The sequence below is a fragment of the Rhododendron vialii genome, chromosome 11a (assembly GCF_030253575.1).
Source record: "Rhododendron vialii isolate Sample 1 chromosome 11a, ASM3025357v1".
Classification (NCBI taxonomy): Eukaryota; Viridiplantae; Streptophyta; class Magnoliopsida; order Ericales; family Ericaceae; genus Rhododendron; species Rhododendron vialii.
In genome coordinates, this window is record NC_080567.1 from 38,802,618 (window position 1) to 38,823,076 (window position 20,459).

The 20,459-nt window shown below is 40.5% G+C and overlaps 2 protein-coding genes across 10 annotated transcripts; one reads left to right on the plus strand and one right to left on the minus strand.

Annotated features, from left to right (window-relative positions):
• Positions 1-360: 360 nt before the first annotated feature.
• LOC131308667 (pentatricopeptide repeat-containing protein At2g17033) lies at positions 361-2,788 on the plus strand. Its single transcript, XM_058335638.1, has 2 exons — positions 361-695; positions 936-2,788. Exons 1-2 carry the CDS (start codon positions 402-404, stop codon positions 2,013-2,015), a joined length of 1,374 nt encoding a protein of 457 aa, XP_058191621.1. The 5' UTR covers positions 361-401; the 3' UTR covers positions 2,016-2,788.
• LOC131308664 (serine/threonine-protein kinase ATR) lies at positions 2,196-19,999 on the minus strand. Of its 9 annotated transcripts, none has more exons than XM_058335631.1 (18): positions 19,785-19,995; positions 19,535-19,679; positions 18,898-19,010; positions 17,712-18,046; positions 17,425-17,549; positions 15,242-15,386; positions 14,729-15,107; positions 14,375-14,632; positions 13,201-13,516; positions 11,642-12,895; positions 7,838-11,219; positions 7,165-7,734; positions 5,996-6,619; positions 5,530-5,724; positions 4,630-4,841; positions 3,906-4,132; positions 3,688-3,820; positions 2,196-2,800 (listed from the first exon to the last, which is right to left on the minus strand). In XM_058335631.1, exons 1-15 carry the CDS (start codon positions 19,942-19,944, stop codon positions 4,674-4,676), a joined length of 8,169 nt encoding a protein of 2,722 aa, XP_058191614.1. In that variant the 5' UTR covers positions 19,945-19,995; the 3' UTR covers positions 2,196-2,800; positions 3,688-3,820; positions 3,906-4,132; positions 4,630-4,673. The 9 variants fall into 9 exon arrangements, with proteins under 9 accessions (XP_058191614.1, XP_058191613.1, XP_058191612.1 ...); XM_058335630.1 differs by having other exon boundaries at positions 14,375-14,450; positions 14,529-15,107; XM_058335629.1 differs by having other exon boundaries at positions 4,671-4,841; positions 14,375-15,107.
• Between the last annotated feature and the right edge of the window lie 460 nt (positions 20,000-20,459).

Genomic DNA, 20,459 nt, shown 5'->3' on the forward strand with positions numbered 1-20,459 from the left:
CCCGAAAGATTGTTCGGGCTGACTTTATATCTAGAGAATGATTTCGGTGTCCCCGGTCATTTTGGGGACACCGTAACTTTTGGCATAACAAAACCGCTATGAGCATAACTAAAATCTATTATGAATATAACCAAAACCATTATAAGCATAACAAAACCATAACAAGGCATAACTTGATTGTTATATCTTGGTTGGATTTGTTTATACCTTGATTGATTTTTTGAATATTCCTTGGTTATGCCTTATTTGAGTCCTGTTATGCTTGTAATGGATTTTAGTTATGCTCATAATGGTGAAGTTATGCCAAAAATTACGGTGTCCCCAAAATAACCGGATACACCGTAGCATCATCCCCTTATATCTAACTCCCAACTGTGCTTGCCTTGGCAATCTCATCCCAAATGACAATGGCTGCCTGCTTCAAGGTGTCGTCACTGCAACTGCCATGTAACCACCTCCAACCACCAGGTCCTCCACCAAATCCAATAGTCAGAGTCCGTTGCGCTCTAAGCAAGCAAGCCCACCGCTTTCTCACCTCCCTTTCCAACAACGCAGCCGCAGACGACACCTCCGTCTCCAATCGCTTAATCCGCAAATTCGTACAATCCTCTTCCAAATCCATCTCTCTCAACGCCCTCTCCCATCTCCTCTCCCCCCAAACCTCCCACCCCCACCTCTCCTCTCTCGCCTTCCCTGTAAGCCCCCTCTCTCTCTCTCTCTCTCTCTCTCTCTCTCTCTGATAGTGTATCTTGGGCACTTCCACGTGGTGCCTGCACCCCTTTTCCATCACACATTGGGACCTTGGGTGAGGTCCATACACAGCTTGGACTTCCACAATGTGTGATAGGAGAGGGTCCGGGCAACACTTGGCGGTACCCAAATAACTTTTCCTCACACACACACTCTTAGACTAACTTTTGACATCGTCGTTGCAGCTGTACTTGAAAATAAGCGAAGCGACTTGGTTCGATTGGAACCCTAAGTTAGTGGCAGACCTCATCGCTTTGCTTGATAAACGAGGACAAATGGACCAAGCACAAATCCTAATGTCCGATGCCGTTTCCAAATTACAGCTTCAAGAACGCAACCTGGCTCTCTTCTACTGCAATTTGATCGACTCTCACTCCAAACACAGATCGAAACCGGGGCTTTTCGATTCCTATACACGTCTCAAGCTGCTGATGAGTAGTTCAAGCTCTTTATATGTGAAACGTCGCGCATTTGAAGCAATGATGAGTGGATTGTGTGCGATGGACCTACCTTTTGAAGCTGAGAATTTGATGGAAGAAATGAGAGATTTAGCACTCAAGCCATCTGTGTTTGAGTTTAGGTCTGTGATATACGCATATGGAAGATTAGGTTTGTTGAATGATATGAAGAGGTGTTTGAATCTAATGGAGAGTGAGGGTTTGGGGTTAGATACAGTTTGCTCAAATATGATCCTAACGTCATTTGGAGCTCACGGCGAACTCTCAGAGATGGTTCTATGGCTCCGAAGGATTAGGAATTCAGGTGTTGGATTATCGATTCGAACTTATAACTCGGCATTGAAGTCGTGCCCGACAATCACAGAACTGCTTCAAGACCTCGAAGGTGTTCCCACTACTATCCAAGAGTTGATGGACAATTTACAAGGTGACGAGGGCTTGTTGGTCCAAGAGTTGATTGGATCAACGGTTTTGGAGGATACAATGGAGTGGAATTCGCTTGAAGGGAAGTTGGATTTGCATGGGATGCACTTGGGGTCTGCCTATTTGATTATGTTACAGTGGAGAGAGGAGCTCCGGTCAAGGTTTAAGGAAGGGAATTGCATTGTTCCGGCAGAGATTACAGTGGTTTGCGGGATGGGAAAGCACAGTGCTGTAAGGGGAGAGTCACCAATGAAGCGATTGGTCAAACAGATGATGATTTGGATGAAATGTCCAATGAGAATTGACCGGAACAATGTTGGATGTTTTGTTGCCAAGGGACGCGTGTTGAAAGACTGGTTAGGTTCATCTAACGCATTCTGCTAAGGCTTGTGAGAGTCGGGGAGAGTAATCCAATCATCGTGCCATAGTAGCTATCTCCATGTTTTACATGGGTCTTGTTAGAAAACTAGACAAGGAGCCTCGTTAGAAAATCTCTTGAACTGTTTGCTGCAGATGGAAATAGAGTCTGCAGCACTAGAGGAATTAATTGTAAACATTCTGTCATTTGCAAAACAGGAACCAACCTGATATTAGCATTATCTCCGCAACATAAACACATTAACCTAAACTAAAGGTATACCAAACGCATCTTTACATTGAACCTGGAATCAAAGTTGATCTCAAATGATCTTTTAGATAAACATGCAAAATTAAGTGTCCTGCAGACAAATTTCCAGTTTCCGCAGGGGAGCAGAGTAAGGAACCAAACTCGCCTAATGATCTCATTGTAATCTCTGCTCTAGCTTACATTAGTATAAGGAGCTTTCTGTTTGATGTAAACCACCTCAACAGTGCTTCAGAGTTCCTGAAGCATTGAATCTACCTCAAAAGGAAATAGGCTGGGATTTTCTGCTATATTTTTGGTTTCACATGTCTTCTGCTATTATTTTGCTGCCTACCACTTGGCAATGGCACCAAAATTACCCAGAAGCAGATGAATTGTTCAGATGTTAATGACAAAGGGCAGCGTGTAATACTCAAGTTCAAGTTTAACTACATTCTTTAACCAAAAGCTCTTTGCCCACGTCTGCATCTGTTGCGGCTCAAGCCATGGATTCATTCCGATGAACATTGAAATAGTCAACTCTCCCAGCAATCCTCCAATTAAACTGCACCGGAAAGCAAAAAATAATATATCAAATACGGATCTTTTTTTTCTTTTTTTTTAACAGCAAAATACGGATCTTTACAGCAATCTCCAAGTTAGGCAAATTTTAGATAGCTGACAAGTGTGTCCTAGCCTTCCAACTCCTTTATTCCAGTTAATCCAACTGTGAGTATTTTAGATAGCTGACAATTGTGTCCTAGCCTTCCAACACCATTATTCCATTTAATCCAACTGTGAGTCTGAGTAATTATGAGATTTTTTTTTTTGGTAAATAAGTAATTATGAGATTAACCTTGATTCTACCATATTTACATGCAATACACCAAGTTGTTTAATCTTTATCACATATATTTTGGACACATGGAAACTTAATTGTACCACATTGGATAAGTGAAACAGAGCAGAATAGCTGCTGGTAATCTCTCAAGGAAATGACAAGCATTGATCCACTACTAGTGCAAGTTTCTTATTCACAGGAAATCTTGACACCCTTAATTTTTTTTAATTGGTATTAAGTATTAACCAAGCAGTCTGGCTGAATATCCCAAGTCTTCACATAAAAGGTAACGAAATCCACTTTGATATTCTGCATATCTTTTAACTGACGTCTACGCACAATACAGTTGGCCTGTCATTGTCAACACTCCAATAAGTGGTCCTAATGTTGCTTGAACTAGGTGTGCACTGCAGCACTGTGCACTAAATGCACCATCACAAGTCTGGGATCAGCAACAGGGAGAAGTCGGTCAAACTAGGTAGAAGCTCTTTTCTTTGAGGTACATTCTCTCACGCAAAGTAAAGTTAAAAGGAAGATTGCTCTTTTCCTGGTGCAGATTGTACGTTCACCCGAACTGTAAATAATATATCAAATTCATGAAAGATACTCACCTGCCACTGGCAAGTAGTGTCTTGGAGAAAGAGACTTTCTTCTCTCTACCATGACTGCATTCATCGATGAGAAAATTGAGCTGTATCATCAATGACGAGCTTGGTAGCAAGAAAACATTTTATGATCTGGTGGCTGTACAATGTGGAGTATCATTGAGGTAAGCAAACAAATAGATATATAGAGACACCAAAACACAATTTCAGAGCCAACACTTTACCTAAGCTTTATTGCCAAAAAGACACTTGATGATGGCTTCGATATTGTCCTTCATAGGTCTCTAATCACATCACGTACCCTAATGCTCGAAAGTGAACGACAATGCCAACAGCAAAAAGCAAAAGAACCATGCATCAAAGAGTTTCCACCACCTGATAAAGCTTATTCACTTCTGTTTTCTTGTCCAACATCAAAAAGTTAAGTCGTTCCCATTCTTAGTGTACTAACCTGTAACAAGAAATATGGTACATTAATATAACCATCAAAAGACAAAATACAGCGGCTTCTAGTACATTCAAAAATGGTGAAAGGCTGAATCAAGTTTCAATAGGACTTGGGACGCTGTTAATGTTGAGGAAGCTGCTAGACTTTCGGCAAAATTAAATGTACGAGTATCTTATGGACAAATAGACACAAGGGGGAAGAAATACACCTTACACAAGTGCACCATTCCGAGGTATGAGAATGGCTCATAATCTCGATTTACCTTTGTTTTATGCCTTTGATGAGACAAATAAAGAGTCATTAGGATCCTATCACCTTATGTTCCATGGTGTTTTCCTATGAATTACATGGTTCCAAAACACCGGGAAAGATGTGTGAAACAACCGAACAGAAAGACATGACTCAACTAGGTATTCAGCTCTAATGGAACTTAGTTATCGAGGCCATATCTCAACAAGATGGAAACCAGTGACAACAGAAAAGAAAAAAACATGGCATACCAAGCCCCGATGAATTCAGCAAACACGTCTTTAGTTTGCACCTCTTAAAACCAAGGCATCCACCATATATACATCTTTCCTAGGTTTTTGTGCGAAACTGCTTCTGCAATTAAGCGACGCGCCTGTCCTTCTACAGCGAGAGGCAGAGATGGTGCAGCTCCAACGCCAACAACAACTCCTTGCAGTCGTGCTTCGATATTACTGATGGCACGCTGCAATTTTCAGAGACAAAATTGTTGAGTCTTATGTCCTTACAAGATTTTGCCCACAAATTGATATTTTTGACTGAACTCAGAAAGACAAGATCAAATATGTGAAATGAATAAAGCATCACCAGAGTCGCCAAATCCATATTCTGAGTTCTTTTCTTGTTTTTGATATTGATAATTTGATATGTCAAAAGGAAATCAATCAACTTAAACAGAAGCATAATCCTAAATATTTTAATTCTATGACTAAATGAAACTAGCTTAACATGAACTTACACTTGCAGTCATAACTGACCAGCCAAAATTAATTCCCTACTATGTAAAACTAAGATAACAGCAAAACGAGCCTGGAAAATGGAGTGCATAATGAAGTCCTGAGATTCGAAGAACAGCCCTTTTCTGCTAGTTGATTCACAAACTGGCTAGCTTCATATGATTTTGTAGAACAGTTTGCAGCCAAAATTACACATTCTATGCATAAAGTTGTCTTGGCAAAGTTCTTGTAAATGCCATTGCATGGGCAAGTCATAATTGATTCGACAACTATAGTTTTGCTTAAAAAAGATTTGGCAGTCACATCTAAGTCACCAACTGATTTCAACTTCTCAGACTTCGAAATTGACCAAGGTTAAGAAACAACTTTGAAAGCGTCGATAAAATAGACGAAAAAGAGAACAATGAAGATTCTAACCTGGGCATGGGGATTCTGAACTTCTACTCCACTGGACTTGTGAGATTTAGTCCATTCCACAAGTGGATCATGGATAAAAGTTTCCAGGACACTCACTAGAGTCTCCCTATGGGCCCTGAGTACAGAAAGTGTGATCTCACAAACCCTCAGAAAAATACCCTCATATCCAGTAATGCCCAATCCATCAATCACATTCTGTAGATCCAATCAGAGAATTCAATTGAAGAAATTAGCTGTCATGCAGAACAGAAGAGTTTAAATTAATTGCCAAGAATGCACTTGATTGAGGTGAGAATACCGCATTTTTACAAACTCAGTATTTTGTTTGGTGCAATCATGAATTCTAAACTTCATTGGCAATACATGCGTACAGAGTTCATCAGAAAAATGATCACAACTTGGCCTCTGGACAACAGCTAAAATTTGGCCATAATGTGCAGGTCATATAACTATGTGCTTTTCTTACCTGGGTTAGCCTGAAAGGCACCAGCTCAGGTTTCTCCAACTGCAAACCTTTGTCAAATAAGCAACTGAAATCAACATGAATACAGTCCCCTGTGGTAGAATCGAAAAGAATATTTTCCCCGTGCCTATCTCCAAGGCCCACAATGTGCCCAACCATTGACCAAACTGCAGCAGTGTGTGAATATGCAACTCGAGCCCTGAACCAAGCAGCTGGTTCAGAAAATGTGTTCAAAAACCATTTGTGAAAAGCTGGAGGAAACATCGGAAGAATTTTGTTCTTCAGCATCTCATCTTCTGGCGTTTTCCCTTGGCATTGATCATAAATTCGCTTGATTTGCGGATTTGTCTTATTCCTGTCAAATTTCCCACAGCTTATATAAATGTCTTGAAGTATATGTCGGAGCCCACGAGTGTGGGGAACCCACTCAACCATACCACAGTCCTCCGTTAGGGGAATCACTGCAAAGGTGCGAATGTAAAGCTTCCTCCTGCGACTTTCTGGGCACTTGGACAATAAACGGTTTATCATAGCATTAAATTCCATCATGCGTGCATCTTTTCTGAGGTCATCCTTGGGTTTGCAAAGGAATGGACGTTCAATGCCATCGCTACCCAGAAGAACCACCTGTAAACAACAACGTATGGGACTTATGTTATGAAGATGATGCATAGGCAGCATAGTGAAAGCTTCAATGACCTCAAGGACAAACTATCAAGTGCATCTCTACCATGTCATAGAGGCAAAAAAAATAGACTCCTCCAAAGATTTGGCTGAACAAAGTCAACATGACCATAAAGTATAGAAAGATAGGGCCTATTCCAACTATCTGAATAGACAGATAGTACACATGAGCTTGCAAGGAGGTGCTTTCCACTTCTTTTAGGTTTGCAATGAGAAAATTTGGTTTCTCTACTTCATGATCCGTGGGTAAATCTTATCAAGGGCATATCTACCAGGGTAACCTGTCCAGCAGTTTGAGAAGGCAAGAGAACAAATATACTCTTGAACGAAAAGATGGTGATGGCTCTTCAACACCAATTTCCGGAACATTATAAATGTGATCATAACCGATCAAAAAATCTTGAACCAGATGGGAAAGCAATTAGAAATACTTGTGAAAACATGTTCAAGCAATCTGATTCGAACGACAGATCATACAAGAAGCTTACTTTCTTGGGTCGCTGAAGAGACGAAAGGATCTCAGCTTCATCAGCAATACCTGATATTGTCGGAAGGTCTGTGGCCGAGAAGATATCAGATCTAAGCGAGTCAGACAGATCCATATCATATGTGGGTAGATTTACCGTCAGGGACTGCTGGATGGGCATTATGATTTCCAGTGGCATCATCCTCTTCAATGCACTGAATTCAGTTGAGATGTTGATGGTCCTTGCCTTTGACTGACCAGCATGGAAGCACAACCTGATTAGATGATCAACCAGGGTAGCAAACTGAACAAACAAGTTATTTCCATTGTTTCCCTGACTTGACAATTTTCTCGCAGCTTGTATGATCTCCGCAGCAGCCTCTCTCCTTGAAGGTACTGTGGACTTTGAAACTGCCGCCATAATCCAGAGGGCTTGCTGTGGGTATTGCCGTAGAACAGAGGTGATAATGTGTTTGACCAAACGCACAATTTCGTCATTTTGGTGGCAAATTCTGGAAACTAACTGAGGAAGCACTGTTAACCACTGATATGTGGGCAGATCCTTTAAACACCCTCGCATGATGCCCATTACCTGAAAAGAAAGGAAAAAACGGCATTAATTGATAAATGGTGAAGAAGAGCAAAGTCACCCTTTTATTTTGGACAATATAAGATCGGGACACTAAGATCACCACCTTCACATGGACATTTTTCATATCTTTATTGGATGAACCACTTCTCTGATAAATGCTTCCAAAATCAAACCAAAGGGTTAACAACCTTGGAAGGGCTTGAAAGAGATTCTTGTGGCCTCTATGAAGACCCTTCGCATAGTATAACAGTACATCAGGAAGGTAGGACCACCAATGCTTTTCCAAATTCGTAGAAACAACAGTCGCCGAAACAGATGGAACCCTGGGACCTAGATCAAAATTATCCTCCTGCCGTTTTCTGGTATCAACAAGCAGTTCATCACAATACTTAGCCACATAAAAGTATCCTTTCTCCCACTTGGGCTGGAGATCTCTCACCCTAGAATACAGACCGATGACATCTTCCTTCTGCCTCTGGCCAGTATAATGGATCCACCTCGAGTAGAGGAGGAGAGTTTTTGCAATATCCAGATTATCATTGAAGGCTGGAGTATCACAGAGTAAAGGAGGTGGGTTCAGTGGAACCACTGACAAGCTGGTGATAGATGACACGGCAGCAGAACCAATAACCTCCACTGGCATGTTCAGCAGATTTTGCTGCAGCTCTGCAATGGCACCATCTGATCTCCTAGTACTCCACAGAAGCTTAGCCTTTTCCATGTGAACATTAGGTGCCCCAGAAGCCTTGGCTTCTAGAATTGCTCGATTAGCTGTCTCGTAATGACCAGCCGATCGACAGAGTTTTGCATACTGCAGCCAGTAGTTCCCAACTCGAGCACCAAGACCACTGGCACCAAAAACCAGTCTCCGGAAAGCTAAGAGTGGCTCCCTCGTCCACAGAGATGGTTGTGTAAATCTGAGCCGATTTTCCCAATTGTCCGCCACTTTTGAGAATCCAGATTCACCCAAATGGAATGATTTCTCCAAGAAAGATTCACCGACAAGGAGACTATGGAAGTCTTCCAACTCCCTTAGCATGTGAAGCTTTACAACAAATGGGTAAGCCCGGATATAGGAGTCCATTCCAGCAGCAGCTAAAGGAGCAATCAGAGCTTGTTTTGAGAGTGCAATTCGTTCAGCAACTGAGAATTGATCTTTTTTCATCATTGCCTGCAGAATCTTTGCAACATCCATGTCAAAGGAAGCATTGCTCTCAGAACTGCTACAAAGTAAACCTTCTTCATCAGCTCCATTAAGGAACTCATCCATCAGGTTCCACCTGCCAAGCCTCCATGCAGCCTGAATACCTTGCATACACCATGTTTTCTTGTACTGAGGAACCCTAGAAATCAATCCATCTACATGAGTGACCATCGCCTGCAAATGGCACATGTTTAGCAGACAGTTGAGAACATCTGAATGCCTCTGAACTGAAGTGGGTTCCATCTGCAAAGCCTGTTCGCAAGAAGTCAAAACTTCTGCCCAATTTCCCGCTTTCTTGTTTATTAAGAGCTGGTCTTGCAAGCTTTTAGATTTGCGTAGACATGCCAAACCAGACAAACCATCAGGCTCATCCAAGCAGCTGTATATTTCCATTAGAAGTGAGACATCTTCATCTTCAAATATGCCACTCCTCGTAGCTGCAGGGTTAAAAGATCCCGACTTTTCCTGCACGTGAGACTCAAAGTACAACAAAGACCTCGCATAAGCCTGACACCTGAATGAGGCCCTAGAAAGGGTTACCTTAGGAATTGCAGCCAAAAGCTCTGAAACATATTTACACTGCATAAGGACTTGGTCTGAATTTACTGAAGTATTCATATTTTGATCTTTTAACTTGGAAGCTTGTTGCTTAGAATTTGATGATTGAAGAGACTGAGCAAGAGCAATCTCTTGCTCAACATCATCCACCCATTGGCCAAGATTATCAAGAAGAGTGAACACAGCCTGAATGCAAACTTCACTTTGCCGAGAATTGATTCCATGAATCGCAGCCACACTATTCTCTGATACTGCAGCATCAAGAACACTTAGGATCTCCTCCGTTATGCCACATCGTGCCTCCTCAGTGCCATGGCAGACAGCATCAAGGACCAAATATGGCAGCAGATATATTGCTGTTTGCATATCGTGACGCACTATCCCTCGGCAAGAATTGAAAATACTTGCACGGGAACCAGTTGCATGCACAGTCAACTTTCTTATCCAGAAATATATCCATCTTCTAAAAGACATGGAAGGCCGGTAAATAGGTCCAGCAGATGATGAATCTGCCACATTTGGAAGCTGAAATCTTGAGGTTAAACAAGGAGCAATTATCTCTTTCACATAGGTGGAGAAACGGTCCCACAACCTCTGACCCCTACCATTCATTCCACTGGTATTAGAATTGATCTTGATCCCAGGAGGAGGGACATTCAAAGGTTGTTTACACTTCAGTGTCTGTAACGCAGAAGCTGTATCATTTTCATCTAGTGATGCCTCACAACCCGCAATCTTCAGAAGCTCCTGTATAGCCAATGCTGCAGAGTCTTGGATAATGGTGTCAGGCGCAGCTCTAAAAGCCCTTGCCAGATGCTTGTGGATCAACTCGAATATCAAATCGTCATCTGAACAAGCAATTTTAAAGCGCTGGCTTGAAGCACCCTTTACTTTAGCAGGATCAACTGCACCAAGTGCTCCAAGGCAATCAGCACATACCAACTTCAGCCGCTGTCCCACTGAAGTTCTTGATTCTTCTGCACAACCTCTAAGCAAGGAAATAATCAAAGAACTCAAGACGTCCATATCCGAACCTACTTCCCCAGTGACAAAAGTAGTGACGTCCTCCCTTCTCAGGTTCAGCAATTTGCACAGCTCGCTACTCACCATGTACCTAACATTCAAATTCTCGTGATTTAGACCATCAACAATATCCCGCAATTGGTCTTTCAACGTTGTGGATCCACGTGCTTCTTCTATCACTTTGTTCACTCCTCTTAGGGCAGGAATATTGGGCAAAGGAGGGAACTCACAGATATGCTGCTTCAGGATATTCCTATTCTCAAAAACAAGTTCTTCTAAGATTTCCACAATTTTACTGAAATTTGAAGAATGCCTATCCCGCTCCAACAAGGGAATAAGAGCAGCAAAAACTTGAGATATTACATGTTTAGTACTAGAAGGTGCTAGCTTTACCAACTGCTTTATGAAAAAGTGTAAGACACAGAGACCCTCAGCCTGCAGTGGCTCTTTATCAATAACATACATGAGAAGAACCATGAGTTTAGGTACGTAAGTTCTAAGGTGGGAACCCATCATATTGATCAGCATCTCTATACGTTTTATGGCTTGTTTCTGCAATAACAGGTCCTCCGTGTGAATCAATTTTCTATCCATACTGTTAAGAAGACCAACAAAGTGATTCTTCAAAAATCCTGGAAGATCATCAGAATCAGTTAAAATTCTTGCAACTTCTTTTATCATCTGAGGCACCTTAGCTAACCTGCAAACACAAACTAAAAGCGCTTACTGACAAATGCCACAATTTTACAGATGTAATAGCAGTACCATGAAAATGAGCATATATTCTCAGCTAAAGAGACCCTAAATCAGAAGCCCAGACCAACCAATTGAGGCTTGAAAAAAAGTTGACATCCATGTGGACTTTGGCAACATCAATGTTCTAAATTAATGTAAATGTAGAGAGCGAGAGAGAGAGAGAGAGAGAGAGAGAGAGAGAGAGATGCCATTGAATTGTTCAAAATGCATACATAGGGAAGCAAAGCCCCTCTTAGGAATGTTCAAGATCAGAATACCCAAGAAAATCCAAGACAAAGAGTGCTTTATTGGACTCCAACCAACCAACAATGTCTTTGTCAATAGACTCAATCCTTAGAATCTAAAGATTGGTGAAGAATTGTGCACCTTTTGTTAGTCTCATCCAAATCACCATCTACAAAGCACACAAGTTCATCTAATAGTGCAGGCAATGCAGCTGCAAAAATCTCTTGGTTGTTGGATCCAGTCTGCACATGGTAAAACTGCAAAGCCGAGAGCAAATCTTCACTATCAGCTTGATGAAGGGCAAACGCAAGCACCTTTGGTAGCCAAGTCACGATCAGTTGCACCATATCTGTGTTCAAGCACCTGGCAAACTCATATAAGGTGACAACTGCTTGATCATTACCCTGTTGGGTGACTACAAGCTTTGGAAGGACAACAGGAATCATTTTTTTGACAAGTTCTTCAGTTTCAACTCCAAGGACAGCCTCTGCAAACTCTCTGACCATTTGCAGACGGCTTGCAAGCCTATTGGACAGATAATCATACAACTCATTCCGAACATGAATAACTTTGGACAGGACTAGTTCAAATCCTCCTTTAAGATGGATGTAGCAAGAACGACGTATTAACTTTGATGCAGATAACCTCACCGTCAAATTTGGATTATCAAGTTGATCAACCAATAAAATAAGAGAGAATAAGAACACTTGACTGTTGATATCAACTGAAACCATAATCTCTGCTGTTGATTCCAGTAGAGTCTCAAATATTTGGGGATCATCAGCTTCAGCCAAAGCATGTTTTATCTTGTCCAATAACTTCTGTTCTTTCGTTTTGTTTGATTCCTCTTCTTCCAAAAGTAAACAATTGAGCATGGGCTCCTCAAGGAAGGAGCCAATCCTTGTGCTAAAAGCTACTCTGACAGCCCTTTTCCTGTGAAGAAGAAGGTAATCAACACATTTAATCCATTCAGATCTTGTTCTGAGCAGCATATCCTTGGTTCCATGTGCAAGGATCCTATGAATTATTCCCACACAAGCAACTTGAACCTCTTCTGACGAATCATCATAAAGAAGCTCAAAGAACAGAGACTGTAGACGGAAAAAATCATCATCAATATCGAATTCTGCACTTTGAATATCAGTTAGATGTACAACCATTGGATACAATTCCTGATTGTGTACAACTCTACTGTCACACTTTGAACACCAAAATCCAGCCGACAGAAGATCTACTGTCGCATTGTGCTTAACAGTGTCCTTTGTCAGGAATAATTTGCATTCATTTTCACAAAGACCAGCAATACCATTACAAGATCCACAAATGCATGCCAAATAACCAAGAGAAAAAGGAATGACTCTCTTGACTTGCTCACTCTTCTCTTCCTCCAAGAATCTGCAGATTAGAAAAAGGAAACAAACCCAATTATGCACAGTGAACAGAGCAATCAAAATAGGAAAATTCTGCCAATAGCATCTGTCACGCGTACAACATTTTACACCACCAACATGCATCACAGAGATGAACCAAAAGCACAATTGGAGTGGGTAGGCTCCCAAGACTGAACACACCAATCGTGCATGGAAAGACTTTCAAAACTCTCAGCAAAGAAGGTAGAGTCCAAAAGTTTCAGGCTTTCACCGTGCTTGACATAGCACGTACTTTGAAAACAAACACATCGATAGCTATTGGTTACTTACTGCAGCCGTTTGAACAAATCTGTCCGTATACCAAGCCCAGACCACAGACAAAATATAGGCATAGAAATAATAGCTTCAGTTCTAACTTCATCTACTTCATCTTGTAGAGCAAAATCCAGAACTTTGAGATTGATTCCACTTTCCATTATGCATCCCATCTTGGACAGAATTTGGACAGAGAGACATTTCATCTTCCATGGAGGATGAGGTTCAGCATCAACAAGGGTATGCGTCCACGGAAGATTTAGCACTAAATGCAGCTGATCTGCACCATCACCCATGATTCTGAAAAGCTTATTCTCCTTGGGAAGGATACCTAAAGAACACATATAGGTGACAGAAGTCACAAAATGTTAAATATCAGAACATTTTCGATTAAACTAGCACACCTTCCAGATGACAAACTAAGAGAACAGAATTAAATAATTATCTGCAGCAAGTTCAGGACACCTTAAATGCTTGTGTATCTTTGTTTGTTCATTAAGTAACAATCTGAATATCATCAAGAACCAGGAAAAAAAAAAAGAAAGACAAAAAAACAAAGACAAACCAAACTAAGCCTTTTGTCCCAATTAATTAGGGTTAGGCACATGAATCCTTTTCTGCCATTGTCAAAGGCTGTAAGTTCAACTATACTTCGAAAATTGATATCCTTCTTCACCACAGTGTCCCATGTCAGTCTGGGTCTTCCCTTCAAAGTACCATTCCACTAAGGTAGTGTTTGGATCACTGGAGTGTCAATTCATTAACTAGGTGATGATTTCATTTGTAGTGTACAATATGTATTTTCTTAGTGAAACAATCGGAATGAATGTTGCAAGAGAACAATCATTGCATTCCAGCTTCATTCCAGTCAACCAAACACTACCCAACGGTCCCAACAGTAAGCTTACCACTTTACCATCACACAAATAAAGATACAACATGAAGTATACAACTTCTCGACACAAATAGAACTTCCAGAAAAAAGCATTATCAGGAAGACAGGAACCAGCAACTTAAATAATCCAAGAATGTGACTTCCCTTCATCTAGAAACCATTGAATTTGTCAGCACCAATTATTCTTAACTTGCATGTGCAAATAGTTTTTCATAATTATGCATTTATGCTACACCAAATGAGAAGTTGGTTAATCTTCAAATGCAAAGTTAAAAACAAGATATATGGGCTTACATTCCACAAGCAAGACACTATGAACTGCTTCCATAAAGATGAATAAATCAAATGAGAGTGCAGTACCCTGACTGGCCTGCAACATATAATTATTAGTGACATGTGTTAAGTGTATAGAGTAAGTGAATGAGCAATGTTCAGAAAATAACAGAACCTGCTCACATATCCAAGGGATCCACCCATGCATCTTCCCGAAAATACAACGTGAAAGTTGTGTCTGTGTGTATATGCAGACAGCAATGCTAAGCATGCTAAGAGCTGTTAAGGAAACTTCCGGGCTTAATAAAGTTGCCTTTCCACCCGGAGGATTCAGAAATTCAACAAAGGAAAAAAGCGATTTGAGCATATATTCACCATACTCATTTATCACTCCAGTTGTGACTTTACAAGAAATCATTTTCTCATCCAGAGAATCAGCCTGTAAAGTTATTACTTTTTTATCAAACTTCTGACGCTTTGTCTGGAAAGTGTTTTGGTCCTGAAGAGGTCTTTTCCCCCCAACTCGTATGCTCTCACATCCACCAGGATTCGGGGGTGATCTATTCATTTTACGATTTTCAATTGTTTCTTCTTCAACAGCATCAGGAATAATAGTAGACAGAGCCATTCGTAAGCAATCAATCAATGCAAAACAGGCATTTGAGGAACAAAGCAAACTGATAAGAGATTCTGGCCTCCAAATGTGAGGGGGACAACTTTTAGCTATTCTGATATATGCATTGCATAAAGCAGCCTGAAAAAAAAGAGAGTAGCTATTACCTTTCTGAAAGATTAAGAAATCAATTTTATGAGCTACCCAAATATTTGAAAGTCTCTTAAAAGAATAACAATGTATGTCTATAAAAGACCAAAAGGGACGAAATTAACCTTCAGCTCTGAACTTTTTGTTCTCTGCATCGACTCCGGAAAAACTTTGACCAAATTCGCAGCAGTCAACTTGACAACATCATCAGGACAACTAGAGTGTAGTGCCTGAAGGCAACCACCCATTGAAGAATCATAAACAGTGTTTCTGCAATTTGAGATGACTATTAGAAATAGCCTAGTGTCCATACCAAAATAAGCAATAGTCCACATAGTGGATAACAATTGTTTCCCAGGAAAAGAACAATCGTCATATCAACTGGAACTATACAACCTACAACATGGTAATACATAAGTACGAAGCCGCTGAAGATTCAGATTGATGGGTTTTATAAAAGGGAGTAGTGAAGGCTAGTTATGCCGAGCATCTGGGGTTTCCACACATGAGAAGGAAAAGAATCATAATTTAACCATCATAGAGTGAAGTACGAAAGAATTTGATGTGCTTAAACTTATTTCCCAGTATTATCTTATGACATATCAGCCAATCTACAAATGAGAAGTGCAATCATTTGATAATCTACGAAGAATTATCAATTACCATTACATTTCAGAAATGTCTAATGTTCAGACTTCAGTCAGTTTGTGAAGACCTGCTGCTTCATTAACTGAAGAATATCCATTAACAGCAATACTGAGTCCAGTAACATAAAAGCTCTTCCATGATGCGAAGTGAGAGAGAGAGTGCAAGGTGGATGGAACAGTTTCTGAATTTACCATCCACATAACTTGGTCAAGTGGAGAAATGGCTTTTCATAAACGGCTCTCAAATGCAAGCGAGAGAGAGAGAGAATGCCTATTATGCAGACAACTCCCACAAGACCAATAACTATTATGTAAAAGCTACTCTAACATGACATGTTCAGTAAGCCAAATTCACAGCAGCCTCCAACTACGCCGGAAACACATCTCACACCCTTCTCTTGAACTCCATGACTACACAGAAAACCACTGACGTCTACCAGATACTGATTACTAGAAAACATGCTTCAACAGTGGTAATACACAAGTACACAACCCTCTCCACTACACATATGTTTTCCCCTTTTTCCTAGTTTAGGAGTTGGTCAAAATCACAATAAGCCCAGCGACCTTGCAGTAATGGAAGAAAATTTTCCTTCATGACTCTAGAGACCATGCCCACCTTTTAGGTGACAGTAAGGCTCCGTTCCGGAAACCTTCTTAAAAAATAAATACTTATTTTGCCACTTCTCATTCAAAAATAAGAAGGGTCATTCCACAAAATCCAAATAAAAAGTTCCTTTCACATTTTCAAATTCAAAAATAATGTAAATGAAAAGAAAAATTCAATTTTTTTTGTACCGTATTAAAGATCTCAATGAGATCTATCAAACAAGATCCATAGTAGTAGGAAAATTATTTGCGTAAACACATGATTTTTGAGCTTGAAGTTGCCTTATACAAAAAATAAGACTGTTGCTATGATAATGGGCGCCGGCGGAAAGAAATCGTACCGGCGGCCGCATCGGGCCTTCTCCGGCCACCGGACGGCCGATCCGAGCCGTCCAAAAATTCTAAAAAAAAAAACAAGGGGGCCTTCCGTGGGAATCAACGGCATCCGAGGTGTGTAGGGTGCTTGATCCGAGCACCCATTTTCCATGTATATATGATCAAGCACCCTACACGGAAAAGGGGTGCTCGGATCAAGCACCCTACACATCTCGGATGTCGTTGATTCCCACGATGGTCCCCTCGGTTTTTTTTTATAGAATTTTTGGACGGCTCGGATCGGCTGTTTGGTGGCCGGAGATGGCCCGGCGCGGCCGTTGGTACGATTTCCCTCCCCGACGCCCATTGGTACCTATGTAAATTCTGAAAAAATAAGTATTACCTTCTTATTTTTTTGGAACAACCCTTATTATTGGACAAAAAATAAGTTCTTATTTGTTTTCTGGAACGGGCTCTAAAGTAAGTACGATTAACATGAGTACCCGCAAAATCCACAAAAACCAGCCTTCAAATGCATTTAATCCACAAAAACCAGCCTTCAAATGCATTTAATCCACAAAAGTCAGCTTATGTGACCTTTTAATAGAACTCCAAAACAAGCTGGTTTCTTTCAGTTTCTCAATGATTTTATGTGGCTTTAACTAATGGGTTAGTCAAGCTTCATACAGGATGAGTTACCACAAAATTATAGCAAGTTTTAAACTTCTGAAATGTACCTGAAAACTGGAAGCCCTTCCTCATCTTCACTTAATATAGTAGATATTGAGTGAATTAATTTCTCAGTAGGAACAATCTCAAAATCGACAACAGTTCCAATAATGCGAGCGAAGTCGAAACATGCCTTCACCAAAGTTAATCTGTTAGAAACCATACCACGACAAGCTCACAACTCACAAAGACAAAGACAGAATCAAATACAGAGTACAAACGAGCTGAAAAGGTATAATGATAAAAGCAAAAGTCTATACTCCAAAAGCCAACTTGTAACCAATATGATACCCACCATATGCAGATCAGAATCTCCGTAGCATAATAGACTACATGCAGCCGAAACAAACGACACATTGACAAGTCCTTCAACGTATAGAGTTCCCTCAGTTAGGCATTTACAGATAAGCTTAATGACCCAAGTAGCAAAAGGTTGCCACCTTTGTCTGCCCGTGAGATTAATCAAAACACCGAGACCATCAATAGTTTTGCTGCTAGGAGGAAGATCACTGAGATGAGCGGGGTCGCTGGAAATTCCATTAAATGACTCACAGAAGCACTTGAAAGACACTTTGCTTGATACTGCATTTCTTGACTCATCAGCAAAGAGTGAAGCCACATATAGAAGATCTGCATGAAAATTGCCATGTTAGCTTATAGGATGGTAATGCAAAAACATCGCAGCAGATTGGATCATAGCTATGTACAAGAACCACCAAAACATCATGGAATATAATTGCTGAGGGGCAACAGAACCAAAAAATAAAAAAATAACGGCAGAGTTCACATATGCATCCAAAATTAGGGGCTTATCAAGTACCCCCATCCACTTCAAACACGCCACAAAACCCCCCACCCCAGCCTTATTAAGTTCCCCCATCCACCCCATAACCTACACCTAACTAGAGAGGGATATGTAGTGTTTAATGTTTCTGACCGAACGTTCATAACTCACAAGTACGGTACACCTCCTTCCAGTAAGGCAATAATTTCAGTGATCCAAAGCGATCCCAAAAGCTTTTTCAATTTATTTCATTTTCCTTAGGAGAAGAAATAAAAGTAATAAACTAAAAAACCAGGGAGGGTGGAGCTTTGGCAAGGGAAAAAATCATATTGGTCCCAAACTCCTAATGCTTATCCCGTAATAATTAGGAAATACTTCATTTTAATGGATGTTCATTGCTTAATTAGCACAATAGAATGTTACAGTATATAGAAGCTTACCCACTCACAGCCCAATATAGGGCATGTGACTTATCCCAGTCCCATTCATATTCCCATTATTGATAACACATAGGTAGACAGTAGATACATAGATAGACAAAATTCTCCATGTAGCCTCTTTGTAAGTTTGAGGACATTACCAAACAATAGTCCCCCAACAGATATAAACAAATAAGATGTGAACTCACTCAGTTCTTTAAATTAAACCAATGACGTTTACTTTTAGAACCACAAAATTTGCAGGCCAAATTTCATACCTTCAACAACTACCATCGTGTCCATAAAAAATTGACGGTAAGCGTCATGGTCTCCTGTGCGAAGCAAGGATAAAAGGGATCCAACCGTTTCAAAAATCACTCCATGTCGAGAGCTGAAACATAAAAAATGTCAATTTTCAATGACCAGCAAAAAAAAGATAATTCTGGAACACACACTTCAAACACAAAAAGTAGAAGAAAATACTAAAAACAAACTGGAAGACTATCAAGAAATGTTGATTTCAACAATCATCAATGGAATAATGAATATCCCCAACCTGAGGGCCTGTTTGTTTGCTTGGACTAACATTGATGGATACACACACGCGCACGAACGATAAAGTAATCTTACTGATAGAGGTGGGAGTATCACATTTAGAGGGATTTCATATGCGAAAGAAAAATGCAAGCTTCTTTAGGAAATGTAGTCCTCATAATCCAGGCAGAAGTCAAGACATATGCAGGAAATGTAATCCCCTTAATAATCGGGCACAAAAATGGGGCCTAAAGATACAGAGGCGGTAAGGAAGGATACTATCATTTGACGTAAGAACCATCACATTTTGAGAAACCACACAACCAAATATCAGTACACGGGAATGAACTTAATAAAGATAATCTTTTCTTGACCACTTACCGAAATGCAGGTTCGGCAAAAAAGGGCAATATGCGACCGATAAGAGGTAGAACTGCTGCAGGCCTCCCGTGGAAGAAAACGCCGGGGAAGTTCTTTGCTGTGTGAGTCAATAGCTTTAACACCGCGATGACCTCCCTCTCATTGGCTGCACACAAAGAGAAGCAAGAATGAATCCGATTATCGATGAATATACGTGTAAACGACATGAAATTGAGGAAAGAGTGGAGAAAGGGAATTTAGAGAGAGAGACCTGAAGAAGAGGGGACGACATAGGCGTGAAGGAGATTGGGAAGAACAGCGCGAAATCTGGTCTCCAGGGCGTCGTCGTCAGCGTGGTGATTCGGAGGTGTTGATGACGAAGCTGCGATGCGTTCACGAAGCTCGTGAACTAAGCTTGAGAGGTTCGCCATCGCCTCTCTCTCTCTCTCTCTTCCCTCTCTCACTTCCCTCCTTTTTCGAAATGAAATTTGTGTTTAGTTCACTTGACTTTGATTAATGGAGTGACCGCCGTTTCTTCTCCTGGTTTGCCTCGGTTCCAACTTCCAACCCGGGCAACTTCCCTTATTTCCCTTTTTTTAAAATTCTCTTTAAAGGTCCTGAGTATTTCCCTATTCGATCCCCAAAAATTATTGCCCCATGTACTCCTAAGAGTATCCACGTATCCACAATGGTAATAATCAAAATGTGTCACGTTAATATTTAATTATCTCTTTAATCCATAAATTCACCCTTAAGAGCATTCACAGTGGAATAATCAAAATCAAAATGTTACTAAGACTAACAATGTTTGGTCAAAAAAGTTCTCACATAAATTATTTTTGCATCCTTAACCAAAACATTAGAATTTTGATATATCAAAAATCAAAAGTAGCCAATGGCGATAGATATATCAAAATTTGAATTTTGATTTATAAAATAGACGATT